Source organism: Trichoplusia ni, chromosome 4, assembly GCF_003590095.1.
Source record: "Trichoplusia ni isolate ovarian cell line Hi5 chromosome 4, tn1, whole genome shotgun sequence".
Classification (NCBI taxonomy): Eukaryota; Metazoa; Arthropoda; class Insecta; order Lepidoptera; family Noctuidae; genus Trichoplusia; species Trichoplusia ni.
This window is the reverse complement of record NC_039481.1, coordinates 18,335,308-18,355,607: the sequence shown is the minus strand read 5'-3', so window position 1 is coordinate 18,355,607 and position 20,300 is coordinate 18,335,308. Positions and strand designations below refer to the sequence as shown.

The window sequence follows — 20,300 nt, the reverse complement described above, 5'->3', positions numbered from 1 at the left end:
GGGATGATGGTCGATAGATGATATATTTTTCAGAAACATCTTCACAAAGATATCGTAGCGTAAATAGATCTTTACTTCAGTTATGCCACGCTAAGTTAAAAAGTTTTCAATTTCTCAAAGAAGATTGGACCGAAAACTTACCGATAACTTCCTCTTTGGTAGATAATGTGTCACTGTCAATCTTAGCATTTCTTATATAAGTGTTGAATTGTTGATCTTGGACCGATATTTTGTATAAAGGACGCGTGAAACTAAAGATTTCAGCATGGCGCATAAGAAACACAAATGCGATTTGGATCTCGGTAATAAAACCCATATAAATTTTCTTCTCCGTTGAAGGTTATGTCGTTCTTGCTGTAGGTACCTGTACGGTGTATTGCATTACGCACAGTTTTATTAGGATCAATTAAAAACAAGCTGTAAAATATATAAGCCTCTCCGGATGTAAAAAAAATTGAATGTTGTTTTTAAACTAGCTGTTTCCGCGGGCCCGATCGCTACAAATCGAAAATGATCCCACAGGTAAAGAAAATCGGGATAGCATTCAACCTATGTTTTGTCCAAGCTTCATCTAAATCCGTTCAGTGGTTTTTGCATGAAAGAGGAACAAATAATGTCTATACATGCCCACCCACCATACCCCGTCATACCCACAAACTTTTGCGTGTATAATTTAGTATAGTTTGAACCATTTTAAAAGAATTTAAAATGGTTCAAATCCTTTTTCGATAACATTATATTATAGGCTCTGACAGCATGTTGCCGAAGGAGACGAACAAGATTCGGAAGTGGCTCCGCAGCATCAGGAAGCTGGGCCAGCTGACAAAACACCACCCGATGACCTTCGAGTACTTCCGGAGCTACTCGGCCGTGGTCGCCGAGCGACAGAGACAGCTGCTCGAGGAAGGAGGACGGGTGATACACCCGTTTAGCTTGTTTTCGTCAGTATTGAATTCTGAAGTTACGTAAAGTTGGTAAAATCAAAAAAGAAATCTAACAATCTGGACAGGTATTCTGAGTAAGATGAGCTCGAGTTCTCTCGATCTCATGAAACGGACATTCCTTGGAGTTTATTACCTAAATCATGGATCATATAAACATTTAATAGCACAGCTGGGTGCTGATTCATTTTGATATCAAAGCAGAATGGTCCACTGAACCTTGAGAACCTGATGAGCACCAATCATATTAACATAATGGCAAAATTGTTATAACCATATTTAATTTGGTAAAAACACACAAACAAGTGGTTCTCGTTGTTTCACTCAAACGCTATATATTATAATTCTCTTTCAGTTTAATCTGGAATACGTTCATGATCGTAGTGAACCTCACTCACATGGGCGTTTCGACGTTCCGTTTGTTCTTTATATTACGACATATTGGTAGAATGAGAATCCACCACAATGACCAGGTCCTCTTGGTCGCGCATGCTATATGCTTCTTAGACATACTGGTGCGAATGAATACTGGATACGCAAAGCCCAAAGAAAAAACCGTTGTGATGGTTAAAAGTCGGATTTTATGGTGAGAATTGCTTTTTCGAGGCTCCTCTACGAATCGTAATAACCTAACAATGTGTTTGAATTAATTTTAAGTAGTTCTGTTGTAATGCTGGGGCCGCAATAACAAGAAATGCCATTAATTATCGCGTAATGGACGTTAACCGTAGGTGTTGCCATAACTCGCGATAATTTAACAACAGCATTAACATTTTGCCGTGGCGATAATTCAAGTGGCGCTACATTATTGTGCTAATGGGCATTGACGTTGGCCAATAGTGTGGTACTGAAGAAAAGCCGAGACTTAAACCAACATAAACAAATACTGTCATTTTAATTAGCCCTTCCCTTCCAGCCACTACTTTCGCAGTTGGTTTCTTGTAGACTTGTTATCGTGCATGCCCTTTGCCTACATCGCCTTGAGCTACCGTTGCAGACCTCAGTTTATTCTGATCGCACACATGATGGCTGTACTGCGAACCTCTAGAATATATATGGTCCACAATAATCTGAAGATTTTTCTGAGGGTAAGAGATTCAAATTATAAGCAAGCGCTAGGTTATATTTTGCTTTCGAAACTAGGTCTTTCATTTTAAAATATTGGTGTGGGTTGGTAATGCATTCATCAAAAAATTGAAAACACCAATAAGTAGCAAAAATCTTCCAAATAGAAGCTCTATTATAAGGTAATAGTCAATTGGGACACTTTTTATATAAAATTGTACCTAAACCTGTCGCTATCGACTACAGCGTGTACCTACATTAAATTATAACATCCAGATCTTCACGGAGTCCTACATCGTGCACGGGCTTGTGGGGCTCGCCGTCATCTTCTTGATCACGGCGCACTGGTGCAGCTGCCTCATGTACCTACCAGCTATCTTCCATTACTACTGTAATTATCCTCATCTTCCATTATATTATTATTAATTCTGGAATTGTCCCGCTAAAAGGCAAAGGCCACATCTTCTTGTCTAACTGGTCTTTAAGCTATGAACAAGTTTTGTGACTAGAGTTCGTCCCGCAATTTGCTCTTACATGCCCCAAGGTACCATTTTGCCCTTTGGTGATCTTCTGTGGCGTTTTGCCCAAAGTTTGCCTAGCATGCGACTGATACAGTTCTATTATGGATTAAGTTATTCATTTAACGAGTAACCGAACAAAGAAATTAAATCTCGATTCAGCAGCAAGTAATGAATAATTGTTAATATTTTGCGAAGATTAAATGAAGCATCACTTTCGCATCTCATGAATTTTAATGTTAAAATTTCTCTTTATACTTATGTTTTTTTTATTCCTTTTTCTTTGTGATGTAGGGTGGGAGTACATGTCTACTGAATACAACTACTACCTGCGTGTTCACGGTCCCAACGACCTGCTCCTCTACAGCTGGGAAGTCCGCTACAATAAGGCTATTCTTATAACACTCTCCGCATTTTTCGGTACTTTATATTTTATCCCATACCTTTATTTCTGTATCTATCGTGATTAAATGATACAACGGTTTACTCACGCATATTCATCACGATTTCCCGACTAATTTCGGACCCAACGGGACTCCGTTGGGTCCGAAATTAGTCATGAGCAGGCGCGGCGGTGGTAGTCTCTCCACTCATCGTCTTTTCACTCATCAATACTGCTCGAAAGACGTACAGAAATTGAAAAATATGTTTTTTTTCAGGCACTGGCTTCACAATGTTCCGTTCCAATGAACCGGAAGAGATTATTATTCATGCGGCCATCATTGTGTATGCTGCCATGTTTATGGTGTTTGCATTAGGTATGACTTAAAATGCATATTCAGCTTTTTTTGGTTTAAACATACCTACTTGTCCCTGGTTGTGTAGACCAAATAGAAACAAAACTGACATTATTTTTACGTTCATGACTAATTAATTATCCCATTTTGTTTAGTATTTCTAATCAAGAGCTACTTGACGCTATTCGGTTCCTCTTTGCGGTACCATGGGCTAATGAACCAGGTGGAGGTAAGTGCAACAACAATGACCAACTTATGTTAGGAGCAAAAAAAAAAATATTGCGCCATGGCCACGGCACCATGGCGCCATGTGTGAGCGACCCTTGTAAATATTCTTATTAAATTGCAGCGACGTAGAGTATTCATCATCATTATCAGCCCATGTTAGGCCACAATCCTTCACAATCGCACGAACGCAGCAAATATTTTTTGTATATATACAGAGTAGATAGCGTGATTTGATATCCTCACTGACACCACATTTATCGCCTATTTTTCATGGATTATTTACGTAGTAGGTATATGGAGGAGAAACATGACAGTTTTCGACACTGTTTTACTTGGGCTAAATTAGGAATTTGCTTAGACATAACATTAAGAAGAGAACAAGGTATTTTAGTTGGATAGATTTTTCTTAACTGTCCATTATATTTATTTTCAAGGAGTATATGAAGTACAGACAGTTTCCAACCGTTCTTAAGAAACGAGTTTTCGCCTTTTACCAGTACCGATACCAGGGACGGTACTTCAAGGAAGAGGCGGACCTCAACTGTTTGTCAGGTATTACTTCAAGTACTAACTTAGGTATTTAAATGACTTTTCTGATTAGGGTCAATTATAATCTATCGGAAGAGGTATGAAATTTTGAAGCTATTTAATAATTTAAATTTTTTATTAAAACAAGGCTGTTTTCCAAGCTTTTTAAAAACGTAATGTAACGTAAGTAATGACTCTAGGCTCACGGATCCAAGATGCCTAAGAAAAAAGTCAGCAAGTATCCAACTCTTTCCCGCCGTGGGACAGTTATCCCCACGGGGGCAGTTCCTGGACTGCTATCGGGCGCGTCCCCAGGTGGTGGATAGGGGCATGCTGCATAGTGCAGTACCGGGTTTAACCCGGCGCGAACCAAAACCGGGGGTCTTGGGCGTACCGCTACGTCCCATCATGGGGCGGGCAAACGGCCAGTGTCTTCCTTACTTTCCTTTTCTTCCTTCCCATCCTTAAAGGGCAGATTGCTCTATCCCTAACTAATCCTACCCATAAGTTCCATTTTCTGTGTCCGGTGGAGCAAACCACCTGCAAAAACCGAGGGGAGTCTACCACTTGTTTTGAGAGTCAGACGGCCATGAGAAAGGCAATCGATTTTGATTGCGGCTCGCTGGCGCCTCGGAAATAGTCCGGGTAGTGGCAGCGGGCGTGCTGCTGTGAAGGGGGCGGCGGGTCCGAAGAGCACTCACCCTGCCTTCGGTCACGACCTTACTAAGGTCACCGCCGGCCAACCCGTAAACCTCCAACGATAGGTCGGGTGGACCTTACGGAGGAACGGGGGTCTTACCTTAATCGGTTGGGCCGCGAGGAAGGAAACCTCTGAAAAAACCCCTAATCCCAAGCTGCGAAGCACGGCGAGGGGATGAATGGCTGAAGGGAATCCAGTCACTAGTGCCAATCCCCGACGAGGTACCAGCCGACACCTCGAAGGGTAACACTAGGCTTTTCCCGGGTACAGGGAGCGCTGCCCGGGAAGGACATTTATTTCTCCTGTACTCGTGGGATCACTATGGATGATTTATATAAAAACAAAAAGATTGTTGTGGGTGACGATGACGTTGTGTCCGATTCATCGGACGGGGTGGATATGCTCAGCATATCGAGTGGGAGTCGGAAATGTCTGTCGACTAAATACTGGCGACAGACAAAGAAACGCAAGGCAGAGGGTGAGCCCAGTTTTTGGGCATCGAGTGGGGACGAGTCCGGAGCGATTAAGTCTTCTCCTAGGAGAAGCCAAAAGGCGGGCCATTCTGATGGGAATGAGAGCACCGGTGCCAAGCGGTCCTCATTCTTAGTCATGCCGCAGGGATCTGCGGAGGAAGAGAAGACAGCCTTGAAGAAAAGAGGATCAAAGCTCTCTCGATCGTCACTTTCGAAATCGATCATTGAACAGATGACCGGCGGTGACATAGAGCAGAGAGTCCAGGAAGTCGTGACTTCTATAAATTCCGTGTCGAAGGGGCTAAAAGGTACAAGTCAGAGAGCCTTAAAAGACGTGGCAGCCTTTATCGAAGACGTCACAAAGGCGCTTCTCCAGCGGTCGGTGACCGAGGAGACTAGCCGATTGCAGAAGGAAAATGAGCAGCTTAAAGCTCAGACTAACACCTTACGAGACGAAGTAAAGGAAATAAAGAAGGAAATGGCAAACCTTAGGCTTGAGAAAGCACGATTGCCGCCCAACAAGGACTCAGAGCTAGTGACTATACTAAAAGATGAGATCGCCAAAGTCTTAGCCCGAGTCTCATTCTTAGAAGGAAAAATCCTGCGACCTCCCTTGTCCATAAATGCAAAGGCAGCGCAGGAGCCACAGCAGGCCACCGCAACATATGCTTCAAAAGCGGCAAAGGTATTGCCAAAAAAGGCGAACCAATCGACCTCCAAGACGGCGGAGAAAATAACTCCGTCGACTCAAACGACGCAGACAAAATTAGCCCAAACGCTCCTGCAGACTAACGAGGACTTTTTAGCTCCACAAAAACCCAATGAACTCAAGCATACTGAGGAAAAGTGGGAGATTGTGGAGAGAAAACGCAAGCGGCAGACTAAGGGTACAGAAATAAAGAGTAATCAAAAGTTAGACGAAAAGGAGAGAGCGCGCCTTAAAGCACCCAGCACGACGGCAGTTATTCTTACTTTGCAGCCAGAGGCTGTAAAAAAAGGATTAACGTATACGGACCTAATGACGGAGGCTAAGAAGCACATTAATCTGCAGGAGCTGGGAATCAGTGGCGTACGTCCCAAGACTACGGTCACAGGCGCTCGTTTGCTCGAAATTCCTGGAGCCGCTAGTGGAGAAAAAGCAAATGCTCTGGCTGATAAGCTCAGGGCCACTTTAAAGCCGGAAGATGTCCGCATTTCTAGACCGACCAGACGTGCTGAAATTCGACTCTTGGACCTAGATGACTCGGTCACCGTAGAAGAGATTATAACGGCTGTCGCCAAGAAGGGAGGTTGCCCCCCCACCGATGTTAAGGTGGGAGTAATACGCCGAGATCATACCGGACTGGGATCGGCAATCGCTTCCTGCCCAGTTACTGCAGTGGCAAAACTAATATTAGTTAAAGAGAAGGACAAGAGGCTTAAAGTTGGATGGTCCTCAGCGCAGGTTAAGCTCCTAAAGGAGCGACCTATGCGGTGCTATAAATGCCTGTGTGATGGCCATGTGGGAGTATGCTGTTCCTCGGAGATTGATTTCGCTGGGTGTTGCTTCCAATGTGGTCAACGCGGCCACAAGAAAGAGGCATGTTCAGCCCCTCCGCATTGCCCTGTATGTGACAAGGAAGGTCAACCTGCTGACCATTTAGTCGGCAGTAAGACCTGTAATGCTAATGTTAAGAACACAAAAGAGAAGAGGACGTCAGAAAAAAAGGTACCGACGTCAGACAGTAGAAGGCAGGAAATGGATACTGACACCCAGTGATGGATGTTAAAATACTACAAGCGAATATCAACCATTCTGCCAGGGCGCAAGACCTACTGATGCATAGCATGGCAGAGTGGTTGATAAACATTGTTGTTGTGGCCGAACCATACTATGTTCCACCCAGGAACAACTGGGCAGGAGACGAGGAAGGTTTGGTCGCTATAATCTCTTCGGGTTCTCCATTAATGGGGAATATCTCAAGGGGCAGGGGTTTTGTCGCTGCCCACATAGGGGATCTGTTAGTTGTAGGGGTGTATTTTTCACCAAATAAATCACTAGCAGAGTTTGAAGATTTTCTTGGTCGGATTGGGTCATTTTTGGGTGCCAACCAATCTCAGCCCGTTATAGTCGCCGGGGATTTTAATGCAAAATCATCTGCGTGGGGTTCCCAAGTCACAAGCGTAAGGGGAAGGCTAGTTGAGGAATGGGCCCTTGAACTTGGCTTAGCTCTACTCAACCGGGGTAGTGTGCAGACATGCGTGCGGTATAATGGTGGCTCCATTGTGGACCTTTCATTTGCAAGCCCTGTCATCAGTCGGCGCATAACAAACTGGAGGGTCGTGGAAGGAGACATTATCGGACCACCTTTATATCCGTTTTAGTGTCGCTGCCCAAGAATCCACTTCTCGAAACCGCCGGCAAAAAATAGGAGTCAACGATGGTCCACGATGGGCATCAAAGAAGCTTAATCGTGAGCTTTTGGAAGAAGCTGCCGTCGTGCTGGATTGGGCTACTCCGGTTCAAAATGATGTCATTGACATAGAAGACGAGGCGGTGCAGTTCCGGCATGTGCTTACGCAATTATGCGACGCAGCGATGCCACGTATACGTCATCGTGGACCAACAAAGCGACAAGTGCACTGGTGGACACAGGAGATTGCTTTATTGCGACGCTCGTGTGTCAACGCGCGTTACCAGTACACCAGATTCCGTAGAAGGCGTCGCCGCACTGATGACGCATCGGTTCGAGAGGCTGAATTATACAACCGCTACACCACCGCAAAGAAGACTTTACAGCTCACGATAAAAGTTGCGAAAGCCCGAGCGCGTGAGGAGCTGCTAGCCATCTTAGATCGGGACCCATGGGGAACACCATACCGCATGGTAAGAGGTAAACTTCGACCTTGGACTCCACCACTGACACTAGGCATGGGTTCGCAGCTACTCCGAGAGGTTGTATCTGCTCTGTTCCCCGAAACCGATGCTGATTTTACTCCTCCACCTATGGCAGACGACGCTCTTGCCCAAACAGCAGTCGATTTAGGTGAAGGTTGTCCGGAGGTTACGGAACAAGAACTGCAGACGGCATCCGATAGGCTCAGGGTTAAGAAAACAGCTCCCGGACCAGACGGCATTCCAGGTAGAGCCCTAGTGTTAGCCTTAAAGACGTTAGGTCCTCGCCTTCTGAGGCTCTTTTCAGCCTGTCTGCAGCAGGGTCAATTCCCCAAGATCTGGAAATCTGGAAAGCTGGTCCTACTACGAAAGGAAGGGCGTCCAGCCGAGTCACCATCAGCATATCGCCCCATCGTGTTGCTGGACGAGGTGGCAAAAGTCTTTGAGAAAATCATAGCAGATCGCCTCGTCCAACACCTGACAAACGTGGGGCCGGATCTAGATGACAAGCAGTTCGGTTTTCGGCGTGGACGCTCTACAATAGATGCAGTTTTTAAACTGAAGAGCATGGCCCAGGAGGCAGTTGCACGCGGCGAGGTTGTTTTGGCGGTGTCCTTGGACATCGCTAACGCATTCAACTCGATCCCTTGGTGCTGTATTGAGGCGGCACTTGTTTACCACGGGGTACCCGGCTACTTGCGACGTCTACTCGGCAGCTATTTATCGGAGAGATCCGTAATTTTCCCAAATCAGGAAGGCTGGGGTCGGCACGACGTATCGCGCGGTGTTCCACAGGGATCAGTACTGGGTCCGGTCCTGTGGAACATCGGATATAATTGGGTTTTACGCGGTGCTCTCTTGCGGGGGGTCACGTGCATCTGCTACGCAGATGACACCCTCGTCGTTGCTAGTGCTTGTGACTTCCGAAGCGTTGCAATCTTGGCGACGGCTGGGGTCGCCCAGATCGTCGCACGTATCCGAATGTTGGGGCTGGAGGTGGCTCTCCATAAATCTGAAGCCATTTGTTTCTACAGACCGCGGAATGCTCCACCTCCAGATTCCTTTATTACGGTCGGGGGAGTAAGAATCGCGATCAAAACTACCCTAAAATACCTGGGAATAGTTCTCGACAGCAGATGGGACTTTGGACCCCATCTCAGAGCCCTAACACCCAAGCTTGTCCGAACAGCGGGGGCACTATCCCGATTACTTCCAAATCTTGGCGGCCCAAATATAACCTGCAGAAAACTATATACCGGGATCGTGCGATCCATGGCCCTATATGGTGCACCAATATGGGGAAATAACCTGACGGTCCGCAAAGCTGCACTTCTGCAGAAACCACAGCGCGCACTGGCCGTCAGAGTTATAAGAGGCTATCGCACAATCTCAGGGGAAGCAGCAACACTCCTCGCACAGACGCTGCCCTGGAAGTATGAAGCTAGAGTCCTGGCACAGCTTTATACATGGCGCCAGGTCCAAGCTCGGGGCGGCGATTTGTCGCTGAAGGAACAAAGGGAACAACTTCGTAGGGCAGCCTTGACGGACTGGCTGCATAGCTTAGGAAGTCCTACCGCTGGGCACGAACTTATAGCTGCTATCCGCCCCGTCTTCTGGGACTGGCTGGAGCGGCGACACGGAGTTCTCTCATACCGACTGACACAGGTGCTGACCGGTCATGGCTGTTTCGGTAAGTACCTCTGTCGGATCGGACGTGAATTAACTGGAGGGTGTCACCACTGTGCTAACCCAGAAGATGACGCGAAACACACGTTATTAGACTGCCCAGCGTGGGCAAATGACAGACGCGACTTGGTCGCAAATCTAGACGGGCAAGCGCTCTCACTACCCGCTATCATCTCAGCCATGGTCGGGAGAGAGAGTGCGTGGCTAGCGGTTGCCACCTATTGTGAAACCGTTATGTCAGCAAAAGAAGCTGCTGAACGCGAGCGGGAAGTGACTACAGACAACCCGTCGCGGCGCAGGCGGCTTGTGCGTCGAAGACAAAACGACCTGCGACCACCGTAAGGTCGGGCCTGCGGGTGGCAGGGAGGGCACCCTGGCATCCGACCAGCTAACAGGCCAAGAAGGAGACGGACGTGTCGTCCTGCACGTCCGTTCTTACGAGGAATGAGGGGTTGGCTTTCGAGAAGAAGTCCAAAAGGACATAGGCCGGTCAGGGTCGCGCTGAAGCATGCGCGAGCGATCCCGTGGCTCTGGCTCAGGCATTTGAAGGGGCCCGGGGTGTTTTTAGTCGGTGGGAGTCCGACATATCCCCTCGCCGTGCCCTCGGCGTGGGTTGAAGTCATTAGAGTTTCAACCCGGACAAAAAAAAAAAAAAAAAAAAAAAAAAGTATCCAACTCTTTAAAAAAAATACAGTATACCTTATACATTCATTTGAATGCGTGTAAGAACAGTGCTGCATCGTATCTTTTCTTAAACTGAATCTCGAAAGTAAAAAAATTAAACGTAGAAAGTTATGTTAAATTACAGATACAAAATATACAGTTTAAAATAAATTATCACGTAATTCAGACGAGCTTCGAGATGAGATCAAGCTGCACACTTGTCGGACGCTTGTCAATAAGGTGAAGTTGTTCGAGGGCGTGCCGGCCAACGTGGTGGGCACCGTGCTGGGCTGCCTGCGCCCCGAGGTGTTCCTCTCCAACGACCTGGTGGTGCGCGCCGGAGACATCGGCGACTGCATGTACTTCATAGCCACCGGGACTGTCGCTGTGTACTCGCTGAAAGGCGTTGAGGTGGGGCACTTTTACAGTTTTATTTAAATGAGGTCAACACGTCCCTAAAATGACAACCAAGGGTGACATTTTTCCATGCGTGCTTCGTTTCCGTGTTTCCAAGTTTGCGTGCGTCGTTCTTGCAAATTAATATAAATGTTACGTTGCTGAAACAGCCTCTTCTGAGTGAATAACCTTGTAAGAACAAGGCTAAACGTCGGTCAGCTTAACACTACCGGGGATCGTGGTACTTTGTCTCGAATTACGGTAATGTTAGTTTCAAGGAGATCATGGAAAGATTAATCTCGAGCTTGTCTACTGCTACGAATGTCAAATGTTTCGAATCTCTCATAATATAAGAAATTCGAAACACTTGACATTAGAATTAGATTCGAAGACTTATATAAATAAATAAATAATATAAATAAATAAATGCGGACAACATCACATACATTGTTCTGAACCCAAAGTAAGTTGCTAAAGCACTTGTGTTATGGAATTCAGATACAACGAAGGTACCACAAACACCCAGACCCGAGACAATGTACAAATGTGAATTTTTACATTGACCCGACCGGGGATCGAACCCGGGACCTCAGAGCTAGCGACACCTTGAAACCGGTGCGTACGCCACTCGACCACGGAGGTCGTCGAGTTATATCATTGCTTAAAATAGTTTTGCCTGGCAGGTGTGTCATTTGGAAGACGGCACTCATTTCGGTGAGGTGGCGCTGCTCATGAAAGACAGTAAGCGAGTGGCGACCGTCGTGGCCGTCGAGATCACGCAGCTGTACCGCCTGGACGCTCGTGACTTTAAGTAACTAAGCCTTTTAAACTTACTAAACCTTAATCTTTAAGTATCAAAAAAATTGCTGGGGTTAATCTGACTCATAAATCTTTCTGTTACATTAGAACTTTTTGGAACATTTGCTACATTTGCTACATACAACATTTACAACATTTGCATCAACAATATTGTCTCCTAGGTGCAGTCCAAACTGAAAGTAGAAATATGAAAGTCCCGAAATTTTCTCTTAACAGTAATTTCGTCCTATCCCACCCTACTCTGTACGGGCGCATCGAGGCTTTAGCATCGCGACGCATGCACGAGACTGTCCTCCTGGATGATAACTTCCGCCGTGAGCGGCAGAAGCTAGCCGAACAACAGCAGACTGATGTGGCTGACAATAACTAGTGATGTACAGGATCGACGCAAATATTATAATTACCCAGATCCCCAATCCCGCTACTTTACAATGGCCCGTCGAATGAATTGAAATTGGATTATATTTGACACTATTCATAATATATATATATATCCTGGGGCAACTCACACACGGTTATCTGATCCCAAGCTAAGCAGAGCTTGTGTTATGGTAACCAGACAACTGATAAACTTACTTATATATTTCTAAATACATACATATTATAGATAAATTAATTTATATTAATTTATCCATACTATTAGCGCCATCTATCGGCGAGATCATAGAAGAACATTTTATATCCGAATTAACTATTCACTTCTGGTCCTTTATGTTTCTTTGTCAAAAAGAAGTACTAGAAAGAACGTAGACAAACTGAAACTCAAGGCAAATATAAAAACTTATAAGACATGTTTTTCACAAGCTTGAGACAGATGGCCAATGGATGGATAGATTGAACTACAAGTTCTAAACATTTTTAATGTTGATGCACAAAACATGTTATGCTGTTAAGCTTTAACCATGAAAATATTAAGTGTAGGCTTATAGAGTTTTCATAAACTCGCAAAACTTATTGTAATACTTTTTCCTTTTTTTTTTGTTTACATAAGAATTAAGGTAACTAATTTGGTTGCATTATGAGGTTAAATAAAATTAAGTTGTTATTTTGTAAATATTTGTTTATTTATTACTTTATTATATGCTTTAAAAGATGGTCTATAATGCTAGCTGGACAGCCAAGATGTGTTAAGAGTATATCAGTTTTAACAGTTTTATTGGGGCCTTTAATGTTTGGCATGCAAAAGAGCAGTTTTAGTACCACTGTAACTTGAGTTTTCCTGCAGCAGTAATAATATGGGAGCAAGTTCTTGTAATGAAACAATAAATAATATTTGACCTGTCTCTGATGATAATGATATTCAAGGAAGTCAACAACTGAGCTAGTTCAACTCAACTACTGACAAGTAAACTATTACAAAACAAAAACTTAATTAGCTGTATATTACCATCATTTACAGCAATAAAATTAAACACAATAAAGACTTAATGTGATAAATAGAAACATTGTTTTCTTACATATAAAATTTATTAGATACAAACATTTGGTCATACAGAACCAATCTTCTTGCCAAACACACTCGGAATGCTATACATAGCTTACAAACTAACATTTACACAACGATCACACGTAGATTCCAACCCACAATAGCAAGAAGAGAATTCCGAATCCCGAGAATAATGCCGCGACCAGTGATAGCGTTAACTCTTTGAATAGATCCCTCGATAACTTTGTGCTCGTGACTTCATAGACGAAGAACCAGGCCGTGAAGAATATGCCGATGCCAAGGAGAAGGACTGTTAGATGTGGGAAAACTGCCGGGTTGATAGGAGACGTGTACCGGATCATCGACTCTATTTCCAACTGAAATTACAATAATAAACCACATTAGGCATGTCAACACAAACGCATTGTTGTAAATGAAACAAAAATCGTGTATACTTACGCTCATTTTTGCAGTTTCTTTTTACTTTGATAAGAAATATTACACGATGCTAAACACTGACATCAATATGATACGTCAGTCAATTTGCCGGCCATAGACTAACACGTATTAGGAAAGTCAAGACACCACTAGTCTGTGGACAAACAATCGATTTCAAAATTAAAGTTCCTCATTGTTTTATGTTCAATGTGTAGATAATTAGATTAATTTAATAATATTTTAGCTATAGTTTGAAATTAATAAATCAAAAAATATCTTAAAAAGTTTAATTTACCCTTCTGTGATCAATTCTTTTTAGATTAACGTTATCAATATTAATTGTATCCAAGATAAAACTAGTCAAAGAATCTACAAACTAATCTAATTAAATATACAAGAAAACAAAAAAACCGAGCGGTGAAATAATCCGAAGTGTAGCCTACTTTAATAACAGCTGCTCTCCATCTGTCAAACTGCGTTCCTACCTAGCAAAATAATATATTAAGCAATGTTATATTTTTTCCTTGTCGCATAAAGCGGGGTTCAATAGCGCCATCTCTTTTTATTGCAATCGATACGTAATATAATGGCTTTCGATGTTTACAGCTGTGTGTGATGCATTGTTTAGTTTATTAAACTGTAAGTCTTTTCAAATTTGGTTGAGAGCTTTCGTGCCATGAAGTATGTCTGTACAAGGATTTATCTTGAATGTAAATGGAACCCTTACTCAAAGTGCCACAGAAACAAAACCAACCAAAGAGAAGGTCATGTCTTACGAAGAAAAATCAGTGGGATCCACTGCATTCTTCAAATGCGAAGCGTGCCCTTACATGGCCCTGGCCGAGGACGACATCAAGTTTCATTTGTTCACCGTCCACACAGAGTTGGCTAAGAGCAATGGCCTCGCAGACAATATCCGGATACCTTGTCCGGGGTGCACCAGCGTGTTCGACGCGGAGGAGACACTACGAACGCACCTACGTAATCATCACAAAATGGGTATTAAAGATGTCAAGAAAATGGTTAAAAGTCTAGTGCAAATAGCGCTTAAAAACGCCAAATTAAAGAAAGAAATTCCAGTCATAGATCCACCAGCTGCAGAACCAGTCGCACAGAATGTCGCAGACCTCAAAATACCGCAGGTCATAGAGATAGAGATACTGCCTGAGGCAGTGAGTGCCAACAACAACTTACCTAAAGGTGTTGGATTCATATCTGTTGATGAGTTGAACAAAATGAGCACACCTAATTTTGAGAAAGTTGATCCTAAAGAAATCATACAGGATGCTAGTTTTAATATAGTTTATAACAATGAGATAGCTCCTCAGTACATCAGTGTGTCGGGGGCCACAACTGTGAACACTTCTTGCAACATGATCCAGGTGTCCAGTGTGCCACCAGACCTTATCTCTTCGATTCAGCCACAGGGCACCACCGCAGCCTCTAAACCATCACCTCCACAACAGAAAGAACCCTCACACATTCCATTTATACTTAAAACAGATCAAACTAAAGAGGATACAAGGGAGCAGACAATAGAAGAAAAGTATGGGAAACTGTGTTCTACTAACGGGTGCCGGGTACGCCTAAAGGAGCCGGACAACCTCACATATCACAGGAAATGTCATAAGAATGGGTCTCTGATATGTCCGGAGTGTAACTCTGAGTTGGGTACTGTGGAGTCTTTACACACACATCTGTGGAAGGTTCACTCAGTGGATATGGAGCTGCCTACCTGTGACAACTGCGGCTTTAAGACATACAACAGGCACAGGTTGAACAATGTCCACATGAATATACATAGGAAATTCAAAGGTCATGTTTGTAAGTATTGGCTGCCATGTATATACATTTATTAATCCTTGATTGTTCCAGCTAAGTCATCTTTCCAATTATTTACACTCTTTGAATTTTACCAGAATATAGTTAATTGTTCAATAAGAACTGTGTATGTAAAACTATTATGATCATTCAATTGACCCCAAGAAAGCAGATTAAGCAAAATTATTTTTTTGTTTGTTATATCATATCATGTAATGCAAAGACACCATAACATTCTGTGGAGTTTGTTGCGCCAGTTTTTCATCTCACACACACTTAAGATACCATGAAGGGTGGGTGAATCAGGGTACTGTCCTATGTCGACCATGTCTTACGACCAATGCTACTTAACTTAGTATCTAGCCTAATTTGAATATAGACGTTTAAAATTTTACTTTTAAAATCTTCCACAATCAACAGGTAACATTTGCTCAAAAGCATTTAAAAACGCGAATCAGCTATCAAAACACAAGATGGTTCACAAGCGAAACTCCTCGCCCGTGGCGTGTAGTATCTGCCAGAGGGAGTTCACCAGCAAGCGGCGCATGCAGGTGCACGTGACCGAGGTGCACGAGAAGGTCAAACCCTTCAAGTGCCTGCACTGTGACTTCACTTCAGCTAGGAAAGACCAGCTGAAGATCCATATTAGGTCACATACAGGTATGTAAAATGTTCCTGGTTTTCGCTAATAACTACAAATAATCATCATCATCAGCCTGCCTTCCTATGATGAAGGACTTCCTATATGAAAACCCAACGGAGTCCGGGTCGTCTTCCAGTCTAACCAGATGCAGCACCAGTTTTGCAAGGAGCTACTGCCTATCTGACCTCTCTAATCCAGGTACAAAGGCAACATTAAAAATAATGGAAATTTTTCAACCTCTGACGAGACTCTAACCTGCGTCTCCTGGCTAAGCGGCTGTACCAACTAAGCTTCTGAGGTTAATTTAGAACTATAAAGGGGTCGGCAGACAAGGTGATATTTATTTATAATATTATTTTGTTACAGGTGACAAACCTTACGAATGCGATAAATGCAACTTCAGAACTGGAGATCACAACTCATTACGACGACACAAAAAACAGCACACTAACGGCCGTCTGTACGAGTGCAAGCACTGCCCCTACACCGCCATCCAGTCCACCATGTTCACATCACACATGATCTCCAAACATCCCAATGTGACCTCCAGCGACATCCACCGCTGTCCCTACTGCCGTTTCAAGACAGTCAGCAAAGATAAATATGTAGTGCATCTAACCAAACACTCAGACAAGGAAGGCATTCAGCTGCTTATAGAGTTGACCAAAAATAAAGCCAGTCAACGCCCCTGGACTATACCCAGCGAGAACACGAGTAGCGAGAGCTCCAGAAGCGCAGAGCCGAACAAAGAATCTTCCCCGAAGACTGTCAATGATATACCGATCGAAGTTTACGATTGCGACAGTTTATCTGAAAGTCTGCCGCCAGACTACACCAAGAGCTATTGCGCCACTTCCAGCAACGACACTCCCCAGCCTTCCGACATCAACGGTCAAGCAAGCAAGGAGGACAACAACTCCGACTGCCTCATTTCCGAGAGCTCCAACGATACTATGATGGAGAGGCACCAGTACTCTGCACAACACCTCCTTACCTACGACACCAACCAATCCAATATGCATTTCCTCAACCCATCAGTATCCATGGAGCAAAGTCTTCTACAGCACAATAACGTAAACTCGTTAGTGTCGAACCATTGCTCCATACAGAGCAGTATCAGCAATAACATCATGAACAACTTCCCGATCAGGCTACCACCAGCACCTCAGAAAAGTTTACGAAACATCACTTTGAAACCTGTTGACAAAATATCTATGCCTAACAAAGTGACCGGGCCCATCATAACACCGACGCAGATACTACCGGTACCGTCTTCCTGTAACTCGCCCGTTAATATAACGATGGAACCCGAAGGTGTGCCCAGGAAGAAGCCCAAAATATCCGTCAAAAGTAATCTCATTCTCAAAGGACCAGACCAGGTGAACATGTTCCACTCTCAGCAGAAGATGGCGTTCAGGAGACTAGAAGACAATGAGAGGTTCGGTCTGGGCAGTCCTGTGACCTTCAACAATTTGATAACAACTCAGTTTATGCAGCTACAACCGGAACCCACACTGAGCGAGTCCCCCAACATTATAATGGCGTATCCTCAGGAGCCGATGTTAGCGGACACGGCGACTACTCCAGTAGACAGTGAGATGAACAGTAACGGGCAGATATTCTCGTTCAACCAGCAACTGAATGTGAACTCCATGACGATGCTGCCGCCGCCGCAGAAGATACAAACCAACGACCCCAACTACATCAAACTGGAAGCTACTATAAAACAGAACACCCAGTCGCCGAGTCTGGAGAGAATGTGTAACGCGAACCTCCTCAACAACTCGGCTATAACTCGCGAATATAAAGCGTCGCCTCCGCTAGAAGATATACACAAGAACATGAGCGAAATAAAGAACGAAGTCAAATCAGACGCTTTCTATAACATAACGATGAACAACACCGCGGCAAACCAGCCAATCATAGAGCAGTACTTGTTGGATAATCTGATAGGAGAAAAGTACTCGGGCCTCATGGACCTGACCGGCGTCACTCTGCAAGAGACATCGGAGGAGCAGAATGACGTCATCGAGATAGATGACAACTCGGACGATAACAAGCTCCTCCCGCGGCTCGACATGTTCTACCCCCTAGAGGGCCTGTACCCGATGCACAACGAGTTCCACTTCCTGGACACCGACACAGGGTGCCAACAGGACGAAGTCAATAGAATGATCAACGAGGTTCCCATCATGAACCAGAAGGAGGTTTTGCTCGAGGGATCTATTGAGTGCCCCACAAACGAGATCCCGATCTGTATTCAAAGCATAATGGACCCTATGATGAATGCAATAAGACCCACCACCAATAAGATTAATGTGAAGAATATAGAACTGATGAAAAATTAAGAATTATGTTTGTTTGTAGTTAGTATTGGGAAAATGAACTGTTAATATTACTCCTTTTGTGATAGGCTATTTGTTGTGCAACATTTCCATTTTATGAAGGGCTCTTTTTTATATACGCTCCTGAAATGCCATGTAAGTCCGGGGTGTAATTCTAACGTTATGTATCATTCGACTTAAATCATTAATCAAATGCTGCTATTGCAAGATAAATAATTGCCAGGGACATTCTGGAATTTGAGCTGTCATGTTTTGTACTTTTAAGAAATGTTATTGTTTCACTACGATGTTCTTTATATCAAATAAATGTTAACTCAAAATAGAAATAAAACTAGAAACAATTAACTTAAAAATATATATAATCATTGATAAATGTTGCAACAAATACTTTGTTTGTAAATATTATTGTTAGCATTTAATTACTTGGCCACACTAATTTGTAAACACAGTGTGACCAGGCTTAAAATTTTATAAAAAAGACTGTTAAGATTAGAAAGTGTAAATTATTTATTAAATGGAATGCGTTTCTACACTTTGTTTTGTGTATACTGCTATGAAGTCGCCGCTGCTTCTGATCTCTTGTGACTTGTGGAGGACCCAGTCCTCGCTGACGTCATTGAAGGGCTGTGGGTCTGTATGCACGCCTTTCTGATGCGGACCAATGATAATCAAGACATTCCCTTTATAATACTTGAGGTAGTCTTCAAACGCCGGCCGATTGTTGAAGTAGCAGAACAGTAAAGCTGTGTGAGTGTTCCTCTGCAGTAGAGTGATTGTGTCCTTGTCTATCTCTGCGGGAGTGAAGTGGAGAGGTATAAAAGTGGGCGGGGCGTATTTGCAGCGCCACCACGCCCCGTCTACCTCTATTCCAGAGACTGGTAAACCTGGAATAATTAAATACACGATTATTCCATATACTAATTAATCTTTAGGTTATTGTCGCGAATAAACAACAAAAACAAAATTGCGAAATGTTTTCGTTACATATTAAATCATAAGTTTTAAAGAGATAATCTTTTTCTCAAAGTACAATATTTAAACAGAAATATTCTCGACATGTTTAACCCTGGGCTAAAACCATGTTAATCTGAGTGTTAAATAAAAAAAAATATTCAAAAAATATCAGTGCTTCAAAAACAACTATAAAATTACACCGTTATTTTATTAACATCAGAACCCAAGGGTTGTCACTACATCTAACACTTCCCCTCTTCACAGCCCACACAATCACTCGCAAGTACTAAACATCTCGTTACCAGTAGCCTCCATGATCATCCACTCCAGCAGCCCGGACCCGCAGCCGACGCTCACAACCCTATCACACAGCAGCTCCTTCACACAAGCCTTTATAAACTCGAAGTTCCCCTCACTAGGGTACACCCACAACACCTTGTTCCTGTCAGGGTGGTCATGGTACCTATGCACTATCTCCTTCCAATTACTCTCTCTGTATAAACAAGTGATAGAAGTGACTATGTCCATGGTATGCGGATGCGAGCAGGCGTAACATTGACTCTGAACAGTCTGAACTTACATAATACCCTTCGCGTGATTTATCTGTGTACTAGAATGCAGAGTCGGATTTGATGTTGTGAATATTAAATTATTATGAATGCGGAATAAAAATATTTTTTCGATTAATTATTACTTGCTCTAAAATTTTAATGATTTAGGAATGTAACCCCTATGTGAGAAGGGTTTGATATCATATAGAAACAAAAAGGCTTGCATAAAAACTAATGTCAATCAAACAAAATATGTAGAATAAGGTAAGGATCGCACACTCTACTATTACCTAGTGTTAGTTAGTGTAGCAAACAAAATTTACTTTACACTAACTTTTCTACTACGGTATATCCCAAGAACATTAAATAAGATCGTTACAACAATGTAAATAAACCATGCAGCCAGTCCGTCCCTGTACATTTCCTAATACACTACAAGAAAAAACTGGCAAACACCCAAACATATTGTTCATTGGCAATAGATACAGGTAGT

The 20,300-nt window shown here is 43.4% G+C and overlaps 4 protein-coding genes across 4 annotated transcripts; 2 read left to right on the top strand and 2 right to left on the bottom strand.

Annotated features, from left to right (window-relative positions):
* Positions 1-6: 6 nt before the first annotated feature.
* LOC113493417 (potassium/sodium hyperpolarization-activated cyclic nucleotide-gated channel 3-like) lies at positions 7-12,175 on the top strand. Its single transcript, XM_026871390.1, has 12 exons — positions 7-302; positions 746-941; positions 1,297-1,527; positions 1,858-2,029; positions 2,283-2,397; positions 2,819-2,944; positions 3,184-3,282; positions 3,417-3,490; positions 3,924-4,041; positions 10,602-10,825; positions 11,494-11,621; positions 11,846-12,175. The coding sequence occupies exons 1-12, from the start codon at positions 266-268 to the stop codon at positions 11,997-11,999; spliced, it is 1,674 nt and encodes a 557-aa protein (XP_026727191.1). The 5' UTR covers positions 7-265; the 3' UTR covers positions 12,000-12,175.
* A 902-nt stretch (positions 12,176-13,077) lies between these two features.
* On the bottom strand, positions 13,078-13,432 carry LOC113493416 (transmembrane protein 258). The gene has a single exon (XM_026871389.1). The coding sequence runs from the start codon at positions 13,415-13,417 to the stop codon at positions 13,193-13,195; it is 225 nt and encodes a 74-aa protein (XP_026727190.1). The 5' UTR covers positions 13,418-13,432; the 3' UTR covers positions 13,078-13,192.
* A 370-nt stretch (positions 13,433-13,802) lies between these two features.
* On the top strand, positions 13,803-18,544 carry LOC113493406 (RE1-silencing transcription factor-like). The gene is made up of 3 exons (XM_026871380.1): positions 13,803-15,317; positions 15,735-15,974; positions 16,324-18,544. The coding sequence occupies exons 1-3, from the start codon at positions 14,177-14,179 to the stop codon at positions 18,303-18,305; spliced, it is 3,363 nt and encodes a 1,120-aa protein (XP_026727181.1). The 5' UTR covers positions 13,803-14,176; the 3' UTR covers positions 18,306-18,544.
* A 238-nt stretch (positions 18,545-18,782) lies between these two features.
* LOC113493413 lies at positions 18,783-19,908 on the bottom strand. Its single transcript, XM_026871387.1, has 2 exons — positions 19,559-19,908; positions 18,783-19,186 (listed from the first exon to the last, which is right to left on the bottom strand). Exons 1-2 carry the CDS (start codon positions 19,782-19,784, stop codon positions 18,813-18,815), a joined length of 600 nt encoding a protein of 199 aa, XP_026727188.1. The 5' UTR covers positions 19,785-19,908; the 3' UTR covers positions 18,783-18,812.
* Positions 19,909-20,300: the final 392 nt, after the last annotated feature.